This window comes from Pseudophryne corroboree, chromosome 6 (assembly GCF_028390025.1).
Source record: "Pseudophryne corroboree isolate aPseCor3 chromosome 6, aPseCor3.hap2, whole genome shotgun sequence".
Lineage (NCBI taxonomy): Eukaryota > Metazoa > Chordata > Amphibia > Anura > Myobatrachidae > Pseudophryne > Pseudophryne corroboree.
In genome coordinates, this window is record NC_086449.1 from 8,751,915 (window position 1) to 8,770,873 (window position 18,959).

The window sequence follows — 18,959 nt, forward strand, 5'->3', positions numbered from 1 at the left end:
GCTCACCCTGAAAGCTCCGCTGAATGCCATAATGAAAGCTGTTCTAAACAACATAGCCTCATGCGTGTCCCTGAATATCAACGGCACCGCGCTGACCAGCTTTTCTAGCCTTTCTATAGTCACTGGCTCTCTACTGCTCGGTTTCTTCCCCTCCGCCCTGGCCCAGCCCTTCATTATTGTGCGCACCACGAAAGTCTTGGTCTCGTCCTGGCCGCCCTCAAGTTTTGTAAAAAAGGAAATACCGGCGAGTGTAGTGCTAACCTTATCCCTGGAAGCTCGCTCCTTTCTTAACATACCCAGGAATGCCAGTAATCGCTGTCCTGCGGCCTCACCCTCCTGGCCTGGCGTGCTTCTAAACTGTTGCCACTTCTGCCAGCCGGCCTCGTATGCTCTCCACGTTTTCGCCGCCAGTGATTGCTTGATGAGGTCACTCAAATTGGCTCGACTATCTGCCAAAGACGGGAGGGGCATGTTAAGCCTGACGTATGCGCCTGCGGCGCTAGTGCCTTTAAAGACCTCCCACTTCTGCCTGGACAATACATCTGCTAAAACATTTTGCTCCCCTGGTACGTGTTTTGCCCTGAATGTGATATTATGCCTGAGGCAGGCCGCAACTAGCCTCCTTACCAGCCTGATAACTGGCGGGGATGACGCACTTTGATTGTTGACAATCTGCACCACCCCTAAGTTGTCGCACCAGAACAGAATGCGCCTGTTGGCCAGCCTGTGCCCCCAGATGTCTACTGCCACTACTATTGGGAACAATTCCAAAGCTGCCAAGTTCTTGGTCAGCCCTGTGTCCGTCCACCGTGCTGGCCACCGCTCGGCGCACCACTCCCCCTGCAGATAGGCCCCGAAGCCAGTGGCCCCGGATGCGTCGGTGAACAGCTGCAACGCGTGATTGTGCGAGGTTGCTGTTTGCCACATGCACACTCCGTTGAAGTGTAGGATAAATTCCTCCCATACTTGCAAATCTTCTCTAAGCTCCCTGGAAATGCGAATAAAATGGTTCCTTTTTCTAACGCCTGCCGTGGCTTGCTCCAGCCGCCTTTTAAAGATTCTTCCCATGGGAATTACCCGGCACGCAAAGTTCAACCTCCCTAACAAGGCCTGCATCTGAGCCAGCGTAACCTTCGTTGCTTTCACGCAATGTGCGACCTCCCTGCCTAACCTCTCCACCTTGTCTGCCGGCAACCTGCATTCCCCCTTTACCGAATCGATCTCTATGCCCAAGTATGATATTACTGTCTTCGGGCCCTCGGTTTTTTCCTGCGCAATGGGAACCCCGAATTCCCTTAGCATGCTCTGGAGCTCCTGCAACAGCCGTCCGCACTGACTCGACTGCGGTGGACCTGCCAGCAAGAAATCGTCCAAGTAGTGCACTATGGCTTTCGCCCCTGTGCGTTCCTCCAGACACCATTGTAGAAATGAGCTAAATGCTTCGAAGAACGCGCATGAAATTGCGCATCCCATGGGCAAGCATTTGTCTATGAACCAGTACCCGTCAAAACGGAAACCCATGAGCCTGAAACTTTCTGGGTGCAGGGGCAGCAGCCTAAAAGCGGATTCAATGTCCAGCTTTGCCATGAGCGCGCCCTTGCCCTGCTTCCTCACCATCTGTACTGCGCTATCAAATGATTGGTACTGCACCGAACACTGACCCTTATCCAGCGCATCGTTTACTGATGCTCCTTCTGGATACGATAGGTGCTGTATGAGCCGGTATTTCCCCTGTACTTTTTTAGGGACCAGGCCCAGCGGTGAAATCACCAGCTCTGGTACTGGCGGGGAACTGAATGGTCCCGCCATCCTGCCCAGCACCAGCTCCTTTACGATTTTTTCTTGAACTACGAGCGGTTGCTCCGCGATGGACTTTAAATTTCTGCTATTAACTGTTGGTGGCACACTTTTTGATATAGGAATCCTGAACCCCTCGGCAAACCCTGCCCGCAACAGCTTGGCTTCGTCAGGCTTGGGGTACCTGGAGAGCCCCTCCAGGACCCTGCCCAGGTTGACAGGGCTAATTGCTTTTGCCAGCCCCCCTGCTGCGGGTAACTTTTGTGTGTAACTAGCCCTTTTCTTGTTGCAGTTTTTTCCCGAGTGATTCGCGTTGCAGAAATTGCAGGCATGCTTAAACTTGCACTGTGCCCGTGTGCACTGTGACTCGTTGAATGCCCAGCATTTGAATTCCTGCTTCTGCGTGCTAGGCCTCCCCGCACCGGGCTTCTGCCCTGGCAGGCCTTTCTCCAATGAGCCGCTTGCTTGCGCTCTGAGCCACTCATCTAAATCCCTGATTCCAAAGTTAATGGGCTTATCGCCTGCCACGTTCCGCCTAAATGCCTCGTCGTATGTGCGCCACACCGCGCCCCCGCACTCCTTGTACGCTGAATAAATAAGATCTGTATACTTTAGCATGCCCATGGCCGCTTCCGGATAGGCCTCCGTATAACAACCGTGTAGGCAAACATGCCGCTCAACCAATTCTCTATTGTCTTGTAGGAGTCTGATGGCTCGCCCCCCTTTGGCGTGGCCTTCTCTTTGTCCCTCAACCCTGCCACTGTAAGCGAGCAAATATCTACGAAAGCTCCTCTCACAATTTCTTTCTTAGCCTCCTTCGGCAAGCGCCTGGCCACTGACCCCAACTCGCATCCTACCACCACCCCTACTTACAGGAACCCCCCTGTCCTTTTCTTCACGTGGCCATCTGGCTACCGGCCGCATCTACCCCTGGGTTGCTAGTCTTCTTCTTTTTACTATTCTCCCTTGCTAGCTTCAGCTGTTCCTTTAACACCTTCACTGCCTCGTCCTCTTCAGATTCTGAAGAACTACTGTCCTGCGTATGAACCCGCACTGGTGACCTACTACCGCGCACGCCTGTAAACCTAACAATAGCATTGCTAACGTCATGCACAACCCCCGCATTAACCTTCACAGTATCAACATTGCAATTATTACTGATGTTCTCACCATCCTTGCGCGAAGAAGAACCGTCTGTCCCGCTGCTGGTGTCCACTGCGACTCCTGGATTGCTCTCGCTGGCTGCGGCGTGAGGAAGCTGCGTTGCTGTCGCTGAGGCCACGCTGAACAGAGCGCTGGCCGTGCCGTTTAACTCTTGAGCTGGTCCGCTGGGCTTGGTGACGTATGCGGCCGCTGGAGTAACCGCCAAGGTTGCTGGCTGTTGCGCTGCTGTGGTAGCCGCGCTGGGTGCCGCGTGGGCCGTGCTGCGATTCCCCGACGGTGTCTGACTGGACCCTGATGGCGCTCCCCCCTGCTGATGCTCCTCCTCTTGCGCTGGCCCGGCGCCGTGATGGTGTAGCCGATTGCCTTGCTGTTCGCTCCTGCCGCTGCGTAAAAATTGATGAATGTCCTCTCGCATGTCCCTATGATAGTGTCCCTCAGAACGCTCCCAGCAGCAGCGGCAGCCGTGATCCTGCATGCTGAACTCCTGCGGTGGAGGAAAAGCGTAGCAAGTGGCCCCGGCTGGCGACCTTTGCGCCCTAGTGTATCCGTAAGGGGAAGGGCAATGCGTATGCTCCTGGGGGGGGGGGGGAAGAACTGGGGGGAGCTCTGCTGCTGATATGGTGACCTGCCTGCTCGATCTTCATGCTGTCTCTGCCCCCTGCTATAACGGGTCTCAAGCTGCCCTCTGTCCCTTGGTGTAAACGGCGGTGGCTGCACCGCCTTTTTAAATAGTTGCGTGGAGGCCAGATACACCCATGCCCCCTGCGAATCTGCCGCCGGGTCATGCTCAATGCTAAGCTCTTCCGACCCCTGTTGCTGCCCCCCTGCCCCGCTTTGATGGACCCCCCTGCCCGCTGAGTATGCCGGGGAGGGGGTATGTGACACTGTCTGTGCTGCTGGGGAGCTGGGGATAAAAGGCTGCTGCTCATTACCGATCTCCTGCTCCTCCCCTCCCGCCCCAGGCACGTCTGCGTCCCTAGCCACGGGCCTCTTCTCCGCTATCCCCGGGGTGGCACTCACCGATTGCTGCCTGGTGCTGCTGGGGGGCTCCCTTGCTTGTCCCTTCTTCCTCGCCGCCTGCGCTCTGTGCTTAACCCTGGACCTCTTCTTCTTTGGGTCCTGCCGTGGATGTTCTTCCCTCCGACCACCAGGGGGAGCTCCGGCCGGCCGAGCTCCTGCTACATGCTGCTGCTGGCTCCTTCGTCCATGGTCCGCTCTGTGCTGCACGCTTTCCTGCCCGGCTGGCTCCCGAAAACGCTGGGGCAATGCTCTCCTCCTTGCTGCCCTGGCTTGTGGGATCCCTTGGACCTCCATGCTTGCGGTAATGCCCTCTTTTGTTCCCCGCCTTGTGTGATGCAGCAGCGTGTTGAACGCTGCCCGTGCTGTTGTACGAATCCTCCCGTCCCCCGCCCCCGGCTTTTAACCCCTTCTGGTCCGCCCCCTCCCTTGCGGCTTCCTACTGGCCACTTGATCCCCAGGTGTGAAAGGGGGAGTGCCGGGCATACCTGCCCGTCCCCCCTTTCTCCCGCCGTTGGCCCGCGGGCCGCACGGCGCCCCTCCCCCTTAGCCTGCTCCGTCGCCATTTTGTCTCCTGTGCTCCTGTAAGATTAAGGAGCCAAAACTCTGATTCCCTGGGGACCACGTCTCCCACTATCAACTCAGAGCATTTGAAAACGTCCGACCAAAATGTGGTTATAAGAGGGCAGTCCCACCAAATGTGCATAAAACCCCCTGGGGCTCCTCTACATCTCCAGCAAAGATTCGAGAGAGTGGGAAACATCTTATTAAGGACATGGTGGGTCCTGTACCATCTATATATGAGCTTGTAAAGAGTTTCCATTGTTGATACACATAAGGAACTCGCCTGGGTGTTACGAAATATAGAATCCCAGTTAGCCTGTGTAGCTAATCTAGGCATTTCCCTCTACCAGGAAATCTTAAAGGCAGGGGATTGAGGAAATAGGTCTTCCATAAGTGCATAAATTTGGGAAATGGCATGTGTAGGGGAACGAGTGGAAACGCATAATTTTTCAAAAACGGTGAGATCTCTAGATATATCAGAGAGATTCTTGGATGACGTTAGAAAATGGTGGACCTGAAGGAACTTCCAGAAATCAGCACTCGATATATTTCAAAGGAATTGAATATCTGAAAAGGACCGCACCCTGCCCGATCTCACCAGCTGACCGACCCTGAAAAACCCAGTCTCAGCCCACGGAGCAAAGGCCTTCCCCTGGAGACCTGGGACAAATGCGGGGTTATAAAGAAAGGAAGTTAAAGGGGACCATTTGGAGGATATATGGTTCCTCAACCTAAGCTTGTTCCAGAGATTAAGCGTGGGGGAGACCGTGGGGTGGGCGGTCGTCGGAAGGGTAGGCAACCATGGAACGATTTCGATATAATGTTGAAGACATCCCTCTTCTAGGAGTACCCACTGTTTACAGTCCTTAGCCCGCGTCCATTCCAAGACTCTATTTAACTGCACAGCATGGTAATAGCTGGGAATATGAGGGAGCTGTTGTCCTTCCTGATGTTTTCTCAGAAAGAGAATGTCGTGTTTGAATCTAGGTGTGTTTCTGCCCCAAACAAATACTCGAATGAGATTCTGAACGTCCCTGAACCACAAAGGAGGGATGTGTATGGGGAGGGTTTGAAGGAAAAATAATATCCTGGGAGGGCATTCATTTTGACTACATTGATCCTACCAAACCAGGATAATTGCAATCTCCTCCATCTCTGAAAGTCCAGGCGAAGTGTTTTTAGTAGAGGGCTGAAATTTAGGGAAAATATTTTAGATAAGTGGTTGGAGAGCATTACCCCCAAGTATTTTACTCTGTCGTCATGCCAGGTGAAAGGGAAGGAGCATTTCAAACCCGCAACTACATCCAGGGAAGCAGTTAGGTTCATCGCGATGGATTTGGAGTAGGAGTAGGCTGTATGCTGTGCATTCTTTGCACAGCATACAGCCTTGACAAAAGCGTCCTGCGCGGCGCTGAAACGTTGGCAAAGCTATGCCACTTTGAGATGTGATTTTTTCACTAAACTTTGGTACTTTTTGCATTAAGTCCCCAGAGTGCCGCCTGGTTCTTTTTCTGTTTGGGAGAGTGATATCTCTCCCTAGGGACCATAGTGACTATATCATTTACATAGGAGGGCCCCGGGGCAGTTGACTCTGATAACACGGAGTGCCGACCTACCGAAATTTATATATATATATATATATATATACACACACACACACAGACCCATATATCACACAGCCCCATATATATATATATATATATATACACACACACACATACACCCCCCCAAAGCCCCATATATTCACATACACTACCCCATGTATATACACACACAGACCCATATAGACACACACACAGCCCCATATACTGTATATACACACACAAAGCCCCATATATACACACACAGCCCCATATACTGTATATACACACACAAAGCCCCATATATACACACACAGCCCCATATAGACACACACACAACCCCATGTATATACACACATACAGCCTCCTGTATATACACACACAAAGCTCCATATAGGACACACATAACCCCATGTATATACACACAGAGCCCCATACATACATACACACACACACACACAGTCCCATATAGACACACATATAGCCCCTGTATATACTGTACACACACACAGCTCCATATAGGATACACACACAACCCTATGTATATACGCACACAGCCCATGTCCCTAACACTACAGCCACTGCTGCTGCTTCTCACCAATAGAAGAGGCATCTTCTGGCAGCAGCTCACGAGTCCCGACTTCAAGCTGACCCTCTGAGCCGGGGGTGGGAAGAGAGCTGGCGGGAGACGAGTGAGCAGGGCTGTGAGGAGGCGGGCGCATTGCCTGACCCACTGACGGCAAACCCCTCCTGCCCCTGCTGAAAGTATGACATGTGCCGCGCTGCTATACACGGCAGCGCTGATCGGAGCGCTCTCCCGCTGCGCACGGAGGCTGGAGCTCAGCAGAGGCAATGGAGACGGTCGGGGCCGGGCCAGGTGTCCTCTTCAGAGCTGGAGCCCGGCGGCGACCGACTCCGTTGCCTCCGGAACTTCCGCCACTGGATAAGCTCTCCGAATATTGCTGTCGGAGAATTCGTCAGGTCAGCCTGCTGGACACTTTCAGGAAGGCCTCTAACCCTAATATTATTCCGCCTCCCACGATTATCCATGTCTTCAATACGTGACTTGAGAAAAGAAATATCACTCCTCTGATGGTTAATCACTTCTTGAAATTTAGTTAGAGTGTCCATACTAGATGTCTCATGGCGCTTCAATACGTAAACACGAGCCGCAATTTGAGACATGTCCTGTTGGAGTGCTGCCGGTCTACCATCAAACCTCCTGTTTGATGGTAGATAGCAAGTGATTCTCTAGGGCCGAGAAATCTTGTTTTGTGGGAAGTGACATGACGTGAGATAGGATTTCGCTAATTTCTGAAGATGAAGAGGAGGCCAAAGGGGATCGCGTGGTTCCGGTACACCGACATCTCGTCCCCCAGAGTATTTAGAATCGGGGATCCCGAAGCAGCTAAAACGGTGGTAGGGCCTGTGGTCGTGGGAGTTAAGAACTGACGCAGGTCTGACGAATGACGTGTCGGCGGTTTTGGAGTCTCGTCCGGCTTGGTTTTGGCCTTTTTCTTCCGTGTGCCTCTCACCATGAGGTCGGTCTGTAAGGAAAAGTAGTGTAGTGCTCCACTATCACATATCCCTGGTAACGTATAAATGCGCTGGCCGTCGCCGTGCCATAGCCCCCCACGTGGCTTCAGGCAAGCATCAGGTAGACAGAAGCATCATCGGATATATGGACAGGGGTCCTCACATATCCACAGGTATGCCCCCGGCCGGGGACATCCACGTGGTGCTGACAGGAGAAGCAGAATGTATGGCTGCTAGGAATGGTGCAACTGCACAGTGAAAAGCGAAGGGAGCAATCAGGTTAGGTCAGAGGCAGATGCTGTCTTGCAGGGAAAGGGAGCAACCGTCGCAGGAGCCAATGCAAGGGCCAGGTGATCTGGTAATGACCGACGTGCAGTGGCAGGAGCCGGTATCAATAATGCAGCCTCACAGCCGATCGTAGTGGCGCGGCAACAGGGCACTCTCCAATCTGGATGTGGGAATGGGACGCTTTGCATCAGGGAGTTTGCGGATGCAACCCAGCTCCCAAGTCCCGAAGGCGCGCAACAAAGATGGCCGCCGGTCTTCCCGCGGCCCCGTCCAGCGCAGAGAGCTCCGGCGCCCCCGGGCAGCAGAGGTAGGCAGCGGGGTGCGTCTCCCAGCCACCGCCAGCAGCAGAGTGAAGGTCGGAGGTCTGGGAGCAGTCCGCGGCCAGATCCGGAAGTCCCCGGAGCTGCCGCCGGTCTGGGGGCTAAATCGAGGCCCCGGCTTGTGGAAGCCCTGTAGGCCGCAATCTGCAGGAGCAGTTAAAACCACTCCCCGATTCTGCGGCGCAAACGGGCTCTGCAGGGGGAACAGGAGAGACAGGGGGGCTGCTTAGGGCACCAAGGGAGCATAGAGAGGGGTCATATAAAGAAATAGTAGCCCCGTTTCACAGGAGCTCTTCCAAGGCGTGTCTGTCTCCTTCAGTAGCCAGGCCACGCCCCCATTGTATGATTGTTACACTATTTATTTGTTTATTCTTGTGGAAAATAAATATTTGGACAATCAGAAAGTTGAACCTCAATACTTTGTAATATAACCTCGGTTGGCAATTACAAAGCTCAAATGTTTCCTGTAGTTCTTGACCAGGTTTGCACACACTGTAGCAGGTATTTTGGCCCACTCTTCCATGCAGATCTTCTCTAGATCTGTCATGTTTTGAGGCTGTCACCATGCAACACGGACTTTCAACTCCCTCCACAGATTTTCTATTGGGTTGAGGTCTGGAGACTGGCTTGGCCACTCCAGTACCTTGAAATGCTTCTTACGGAGCCACTCCTTAGTTACCCGGGCGGTGTGTTTGGGGTCATTGTCATGCTGGAAGACCCAGCCACGTCCCATCTTCAATGCTCTTACTGAGGGAAGGAGGTTTTTGCCCAAAATCTCACGATACATGGCCCAATTCATCCTCTCCTTTGCAGAAAAGCAGCCCCAAAGCATGATGTTTCCACCCCCATGCTTCACAGTGGGTATGGTGATCTTGGGATGCCATTCATCATTCTTCTCCCTCCAAACACGGCGAGTGGAGTTTATACCAAAAAGTTTGATTTTGATCTCATCTGACCACATTACATTCTCCCAATCCTCCTCTGTATCATCCAGATGGTCACTGGCAAATTTTAGATGTTGCCTGGACATGTGCTGGCTTAAGCAGGGGGACCTTTCGGGCGCTGCAGGATTTCAATTCATGACGACGTAGTGTGTTACTAATGGTAACCTTTGTGACTGTGGTCCCAGCTCTCTTGAGGTCATTGACCAGGTCCCCCCGTGTAGTTCTGGGCTGATTCCTCACCATTCTCAAGATCATTGATACCCCACGAGTTGAGATCTTGCATGGAGCCCCAGGTCTAGGGAGATTGACAGTGATCTTGTATTTCTTCCATTTTTTAATTATTGCGCCAACAGTTGATCTCGTCTCACCAAGCTGCTTCCCTATTGTAGAGTAGCTCATCCCAGCCTTGTACAATTTTGTCCCTGGTGTCCTTAGACAGCTCTCTGGTCTTGGCCATGGTGGAGAGGTAGCAGTCTGACTGTTTGAGTGTGTGGACAGGTGTCTTTTATACAGATAAACAGTTCAAACAGGTGCCATTAATACAGGTAATGAGTGGATAGAAGAGCTTCTTAAAGAAGAAGTAACAGGTCTGTGAGAGCCAGAAATCTTGCTGCTTGGTAGGTGTCCAAATATTTATTTTCCACAAGAATATACAAGTAAATTGTTTAAAAATCATACAATACAATGTGATTTCCTTTTTTTTTTTTTCTTCCAGATTCTGTCTCTCACAGTTGAAGTGTACCTATGATGGAAATTATAGACCTCTCTCATCTCTTTAAGTGGGTCAACTTGCACAATTGGTGACTGTCCAAGGGGGTAATTCTGAGTTGATTGCAGCAGGATTTTTGTTAGCAGTTGGGCAAAACCATGTGCACTGCAGGGGAGGCAGATATAACATGTGCAGAGAGAGTTAGATTTGGGTGGGGTGTGTTCAATCTGCAATCTAAATTGCAGTGTAAAAATAAAGCAGCCAGTATTTACCCTGCACAGAAATAAAATAACCCACCCAAATCTAACTCTCTCTGCACATGTTATATCTGCCTCCCCTGCAGTGCACATGGGCCCTCATTCCGAGTTGATCGGTCGCAAGGCGAATTTAGCAGAGTTACACACGCTAAGCCTACGCCTACTGGGAGTGAATCTTAGCTTCTTAAAATTGCGACCGATGTATTCGCAATATTGCGATTACTAACTACTTAGCAGTTTCAGAGTAGCTCCAGACTTACTCTGCCTGTGCGATCATTTCAGTGCTTGTCGTTCCTGGTTGACGTCACAAACACACCCAGCGTTCGCCCAGGCACTCCCACCGTTTCTCCGGCCACTCCTGCGTTTTTTCCGGAAACGGTAGCGTTTTCAGCCACACGCCCCTGAAACGCCGTGTTTCCGCCCAGTAACACCCATTTCCTGTCAATCACATTACGATCGCCGGAGCGAAGAAAAAGCCGTGAGTAAAAATACTTTCTTCATAGTAAAGTTACTTGGCGCAGTCGCAGTGCGAACATTGCGCATGCGTACTAAGCGGATTTTCACTGCGATGCGATGAAAAATACCGAGCGAACAACTCGGAATGAGGGCCCTGGTTTTGGCCAACTGCTAAAAAATGTCCTGCTGCGATCAACTTGGAATTACCCCCCAAATACTTTTTTGCCCCATTGTATAATAGGGAAAGTAGAGTGCCATTCAGAACTCCTCCACACAGACCCGAGATCGGGAGGGGCCTAATATCGGGAGGGGGCGGAGCTACGATTGTGGGCTTTGGGAACACGGTAAGCTCTCTAAAAAAACATTTGGTCCATCAGGGGGAGTTTCTGGGTACTCAGAAACCCCCCCTCTGTGCGCCACTGCTACCCACCTATATACGTCAGTGACATAACTACCTCTTCCTGCATATAGGAGTGACATCACTGCTTCTGGTTGCCGGTGGCCGGGCTCCCGGCGACCACCATACCGGCGCCAGAATCCCAACTGCCGGCATACCGGCATCTTTTCTCCCTCTTGGGGGTCCATGACCCCCCTGGAGGGAGAATAGATAGCGTGGCGTGCTTAGCACGCCACCGTGCCCGCAGGGGGGTCATTTGCACTCGCCCAGCTGTCAGTATGCCGGCGGTTGGGATTCCAGCGCCGGTATGCTGGTCGCCGGGATCCCGACCGCCGGCAAACCATACTACACCCAAGTGACATCACTACCCCCTCCTATACACAGCAATGACATCATTACTCCCTCTATATACAGCTGTGACATCACTACCCCACCTATATATAGGAGTGACATCACTACCCCATCCTATACACCGCAGTGATATCACTACTCCACCTATATACAGCTGTGACATCACTACTCCCCTTACATACACCTGTGACATCACTACCCCCACCTATATATAGGAGTGACATCACTACCCCCTCCTATGCACAGCTGTGATATCACTACTCCACCTATATACAGCTGTGACATCACTACCCCTTCCTATACACCGCAGTGATATCACTACTCCACCTATATACAGCTGTGACATCACTACTCCCCCTACATACACCTGTGACATCACTACCCCCACCTATATATAGGAGTGACATCACTACCCCTTCCTATACACCGCAGTGATATCACTATTCCACCTATATACAGCTGTGACATCACTACTCCCCCTACATACACCTGTGACATCACTACCCCACCTATATATAGGAGTGACATCACTACCCCCTCCTATGCACAGCTGTGACATCCCTATTCCCCCTATATACACCTGTGACATCACTACCCCACCTATATATAGGAGTGACATCACTACCCCCTCCTATGCACAGCTGTGATATCACTACACCACCTATATACAGCTGTGACATCACTACTCCTTCCTATACACAGCAGTGATATCACTACTCCACCTATATACAGCTGTGACATCACTACCCCTTCCTATACACAGCAGTGATATCACTAGTCAACCTATATACAGCTGTGACATCACTACTCCCCCTACATACACCTGTGACATCACTACCCCCACCTATATATAGGAGTGACATCACTACCCCCTCCTATGCACAGCTGTGATATCGCTACTCCACCTATATACAGCTGTGACATCACTACTCCTTCCTATACACAGCAGTGATATCACTACTCCACCTATATACAGCTGTGACATCACTACCCCTTCCTATACACCGCAGTGATATCACTACTCCACCTATATACAGCTGTGACATCACTACCCCCTCCTATGCACAGCTGTGACATCATTACTCCCTCTATATACAGCTGTGACATCACTACCCCTTCCTATACACCGCAGTGATATCACTACTCCACCTATATACAGCTGTGACATCATTACTCCCTCTATATACAGCTGTGACATCACTACCCCCTCCTATACACAGCAGTGATATCACTACTCCACCTACATACAGCTGTGACATCACTACCCCCACCTATATATAGGAGTGACATCACTACCCCCTCCTATACACCACAGTGACATCATTACTCCCTCTATATACAGCTGTGACATCACTACCCCCACCTATATATAGGAGTGACATCACTACCCCATCCTATACACGGCAGTGATATCACTACTCCACCTATATACAGCTGTGACATCACTACTCCCCTTACATACACCTGTGACATCACTACCCCCACCTATATATAGGAGTGACATCACTACCCCCTCCTATGCACAGCTGTGATATCACTACTCCACCTATATACAGCTGTGACATCACTACCCCCTCCTATACACAGCAGTGATATCACTACTCCACCTACATACAGCTGTGACATCACTACCCCCACCTATATATAGGAGTGACATCACTACCCCCTCCTATACACCACAGTGACATCATTACTCCCTCTATATACAGCTGTGACATCACTACCCCCACCTATATATAGGAGTGACATCACTACCCCATCCTATACACGGCAGTGATATCACTACTCCACCTGTATACAGCTGTGACATCACTACTCCCCTTACATACACCTGTGACATCACTACCCCCACCTATATATAGGAGTGACATCACTACCCCCTCCTATGCACAGCTGTGATATCACTACTCCACCTATATACAGCTGTGACATCACTACCCCTTCCTATACACCGCAGTGATATCACTACTCCACCTATATACAGCTGTGACATCACTACTCCCCCTACATACACCTGTGACATCACTACCCCCACCTATATATAGGAGTGACATCACTACCCCCTCCTATGCACAGCTGTGACATCCCTATTCCCCCTATATACACCTGTGACATCACTACCCCACCTATATATAGGAGTGACATCACTACCCCCTCCTATGCACAGCTGTGATATCACTACTCCACCTATATACAACTGTGACATCACTACTCCTTCCTATACACAGCAGTGATATCACTACTCCACCTATATACAGCTGTGACATCACTACCCCTTCCTATACACAGCAGTTATATCACTACTCCACCTATATACAGCTGTGACATCACTACTCCCCCTACATACACCTGTGACATCACTACCCCCACCTATATATAGGAGTGACATCACTACCCCCTCCTATGCACAGCTGTGACATCATTACTCCCTCTATATACAGCTGTGACATCACTACCCCTTCCTATACACTGCAGTGATATCACTACTCCACCTATATACAGCTGTGACATCACTACCCCCTCCTATGCACAGCTGTGACATCATTACTCCCTCTATATACAGCTGTGACATCACTAAGCCCTCCTATACACAGCAGTGATATCACTACTCCACCTACATACAGCTGTGACATCACTACTCCCTCCTATACACCACAGTGACATCATTACTCCCTCTATATACAGCTGTGACATCACTACCCCCACCTATATATAGGAGTGACATCACTACCCCATCCTATACACGGCAGTGATATCACTACTCCACCTATATACAGCTGTGACATCACTACTCCCCTTACATACACCTGTGACATCACTACCCCCACCTATATATAGGAGTGACATCACTACCCCCTCCTATGCACAGCTGTGATATCACTACTCCACCTATATACAGCTGTGACATCACTACCCCTTCCTATACACCGCAGTGATATCACTACTCCACCTATATACAGCTGTGACATCACTACTCCCCCTACATACACCTGTGACATCACTACCCCCACCTATATATAGGAGTGACATCACTACCCCCTCCTATGCACAGCTGTGACATCCCTATTCCCCCTATATACACCTGTGACATCACTACCCCACCTATATATAGGAGTGACATCACTACCCCCTCCTATACACCACAGTGACATCATTACTCCCTCTATATACAGCTGTGACATCACTACCCCTTCCTATACACAGCAGTGATATCACTACTCCACCTATATACAGCTGTGACACCACTGCCCCCCCCACCTATATATATATAGGAGTGACATCACTACCCCACCTATATATAGGAGTGCTACCCCTCCTATACACAGCAGTGACATCACTACTCCACCTATATACAGCTGTGACATCACTGCCCCCCACCTATATATATATATATATATATATATATATATATAGGAGAGACATCACTACCCCACCTATATATAGGAGTGCTACCCCTCCTATACACAGCAGTGACATCACTACTCCACCTATATACAGCTGTGACATCACTACTCCCCCTACATACACCTGTGACATCACTACCCCCACCTATATATAGGAGTGACATCACTACCCTCTCCTATGCACAGCTGTGACATCCCTATTCCCCCTATATACACCTGTGACATCACTACCCCACCTATATATAGGAGTGACATCACTACCCCCTCCTATACACCACAGTGACATAATTACTCCCTCTATATACAGCTGTGACATCACTACCCCTTCCTATACACATCAGTGATATCACTACTCCACCTATATACAGCTGTGACATCACTGCCCCCCCCCACCTATATATATATAGGAGTAACATCACTACCCCACCTATATATAGGAGTGCTACCCCTCCTATACACAGAAGTGACATCACTACTCCACCTATAAACAGCTGTGACATCACTGCCCCCCACCTATATATATATAAGAGAGACATCACTACCCCACCTATATATAGGAGTGCTACCCCTCCTATACACAGCAGTGACATCACTACTCCACCTATATACAGCTGTGACATCACTGCCCCCCCACCTATATATATATATATAGGAGAGACATCACTACCCCACCTATATATAGGAGTGCTACTCCTCCTATACACAGAAGTGACATCACTACTCCACCTATAAACAGCTGTGACATCACTGCCCCCCACCTATATATATATAAGAGAGACATCACTACCCCACCTATATATAGGAGTGCTACCCCTCCTATACACAGCAGTGACATCACTACTCCACCTATATACAGCTGTGACATCACTGCCCACCCACCTATATATATATAGGAGAGACATCACTACCCCACCTATATATAGGAGTGCTACCCCTCCTATACACAGCAGTGACATCACTACTCCACCTATATACAGCTGTGACATCACTGCCCCCCATCTATATATAGGAGTGACATCACTACTCTTCACATACTGTACAAATAATGAAATCACCAACAATTTGTCTGATAATATTAATACTGAACTGTAAATATAGCTAGGAGACGCACTGATCTCTGACCAGAGACTGGGGCCGCAGGAAAAAACCCAGCTTAGTAGTAACATTTATAAAGTGCATTCTCTAAAATTATACAGAACGGCTGATTGGTTGCCATGGGCAACTTCTCCACTGGCTCACATCTCCGCTCTTTTCACTGCGTCATGACTCTACCTGTAAATCTCTGGGGGGTATTTATTAACGAGCTGCAAAAGTACAAAATCCCACAGCGACCAATCAGCCATTCGCGTTTGTCTAGTATCAGTGGTACAATGAAAGCAAGCATCTGATTGGTTTGCTGTGTTTCATTCTGCACTGTGAGTAAATAACCTCCACCGATTAGATCTACGGAACAGGTCCCTTGTAGCTTTGTGTCGCTTAGGGGCTATGGTCCGGTATATACAGTATATATGGTGTAGTGCAGGATCTCAGGTGTTATTCAGCGACTCTGCCTGAACAGGACTCCATTACCCTCCCCGCTACACCACACATCCTCCGTGCCCAGGCCCCAGGCACAGCAACACCCAGCCTCATTACTCTCACATTATCCTGGCTCAGTACCCACATACTCTATGCCCGCTGCCTCCCTGCTAAAGCACCTCTGAGTATGACTGACATCAACTCTCACCGACAGGCCTGCGACACTCCAACAACGCGCCTAGAGGCTGGGGGTAATATTTACTAAAGTTTTCTGAAGTGGGGATGTTGCCTGTAGCAACCAATGAGATTCTATCTATTGCCTTCTAGAAGGAGCTAGATAAATGATAAGTAGAATGATTGGTTGCTACGGGCAACAGCTCCACTTCTGAGAACCGGCACTTTAGTAAATAAACAGTACCCCTGTGTGAGAGTGGCAGATGGTGGCCTTAGCTCCAGTGAGTACGTCTGTACCTGCGGGTGTGGATTCACAGATCGTCAGTCAGTCGGTCGACAGGGGTACAAAAGATCAACAGGGTGAAAAGGCCGATGTGAAAATAGTCGACACAAAAAAAGATTTGCAGATATATTTTTGTTTTTGGGTGGGGAGAGAGAGTTGGGTCCTGAGCGCCGGCTCCTGCGTTCCCCGCAGCCGTATGACCTCTGCTTACTGGTTCAGCCCTTTGTATAAACTCCTCAAAGTCTGTTTTTGTTGTGTTGTAAACATACAAGATCTCGTATCCCCCATCTGGTTCATCGCAGCGATTGTACTGCCGCTTAGGGAGTTTGTTTACCCGGCGCCGCCTTGGACGGCGTCCAGGAGACCTCATCTCATTCATTTTCCTTACTGGACTGTTTCGTGTCAGAGGCTGACGGACGGGTTTGGCAGCTGGTTGTTTTCCCCGTCCTTCCCGGGCCTGTCCGTGTTAGATATCAGGCAGCGGAACCACAAGTCAGAGTTGGAACATGTGTGGCGGGCCAAGAGGAAAGCCATTTGCAGGATTGCCCCAGCCATATAGGACTGTTGCCTCTCCTAGACTATGCTGGATAAAAATGGGCTCAAGCTCATGCATCTGGCCGTATACTGCTATATACTGCCATATAGGTGTGCAGAATTACACATAGGGGGTGATACAGACCTGATCGCTGGGCTGGTAACTTTGCTGTCCTGCATTCGGATAGTTTCAGTGGTGCAAGTAGAAAAAATGTCTTATAAGTACTGTGTGCGCGCGCCCAAAAAAATGGGTGTGGCCAAATGCCACATGGGGCATGGCCAATGAAAATGGGGGCGTGATACACATATGGGGGGTGCAGATACACATATGACCCCAATAGTGCCAGATACACGTTGCCCCACAGTGCCAGATACACATTGCCCCACAGTGCCAGATACACATTGCCCCACAGTGCCAGATACACATTGCCCCACTGCCAGATATACATTGCCCCACAGTGCCAGATATACATTGCCCCACAGTGCCAGATATACATTGCCCCTCAGTGCCAGATATACATTGCCCCACAGTGCCAGATATACATTGCCTCACAGTGCCAGATACACATTGCCCCTCAGTGCCAGATATACATTGCCCCTCAGTGCCAGATATACATTGCCCCACAGTGCCAGATATACATTGCCCCACAGTGCCAGATACACATTGCCCCACAGTGCCAGATACACATTGCCCCACAGTGCCAGATACACATTGCCCCACAGTGCCAGATATACATTGCCCCACAGTGCCAGATACACGTTGCCCCACAGTGCCAGATACATGTTGCCCCACAGTGCCAGATACACATTGCCCCACAGTGCCAGATATACATTGCCCCACAGTGCCAGATACACATTGCCCCACAGTGCCAGATACACATTGCCCCACAGTGCCAGATACACATTGCCCAACAGTGCCAGATATACATTGCCCCACAGTGCCAGATATACATTGCCCCACAGTGCCAGATATACATTGCCCCTCAGTGCCAGATATACATTGCCCCACAGTGCCAGATATACATTGCCCCACAGTGCCAGATACATGTTGCCCCACAGTGCCAGATACACATTGCCCCACAGTGCCAGATATACATTGCCCCACAGTGCCAGATACACATTGCCCCACAGTGCCAGATATACATTGCCCCACAGTGCCAGATACACATTGCCCCACAGTGCCAGATACACATTGCCCCACAGTGCCAGATACACATTGCCCCACAGTGCCAGATACACAGTGCCCCACAGTGCCAGATATACATTGCCCCACAGTGCCAGATACACATTGCCCCACAGTGCCAGATACATGTTGCCCCACAGTGCCAGATACACATTGCCCCACAGTGCCAGATATACATTGCCCCACAGTGCCAGATACACATTGCCCCACAGTGCCAGATACACATTGCCCCACAGTGCCAGATATACATTGCCCCACAGTGCCAGATACACAAATGTCACCAGAGTGCCAGATACACATTGCCCCACAGTGCCAGATACACAAATGTCCCCACAGTGCCAGATACACATTGCCCCACAGTGCCAGATACACATTGCCTCACAGTGCCAGATATACATTGCCCCACAGTGCCAGATACACAGTGCCCCACAGTGCGAGATACACATTGCCACAGAGTGCCAGATACACATTGCCCCACAGTGC

At 50.3% G+C, this 18,959-nt stretch overlaps 1 protein-coding gene across 1 annotated transcript in view; it reads left to right on the forward strand.

Moving 5' to 3' along the window:
* The first annotated feature begins 8,148 nt into the window (after window positions 1-8,148).
* Window positions 8,149-18,959, forward strand: part of ZNHIT1 (zinc finger HIT-type containing 1) — a 108,830-nt gene continuing 98,019 nt past the window's right edge. Inside the window, exon 1 of the mRNA XM_063929475.1 lies at window positions 8,149-8,398. Coding sequence (XP_063785545.1) covers window positions 8,149-8,398 — 250 coding nt within the window. The remainder of the gene's footprint in view (window positions 8,399-18,959) is intronic.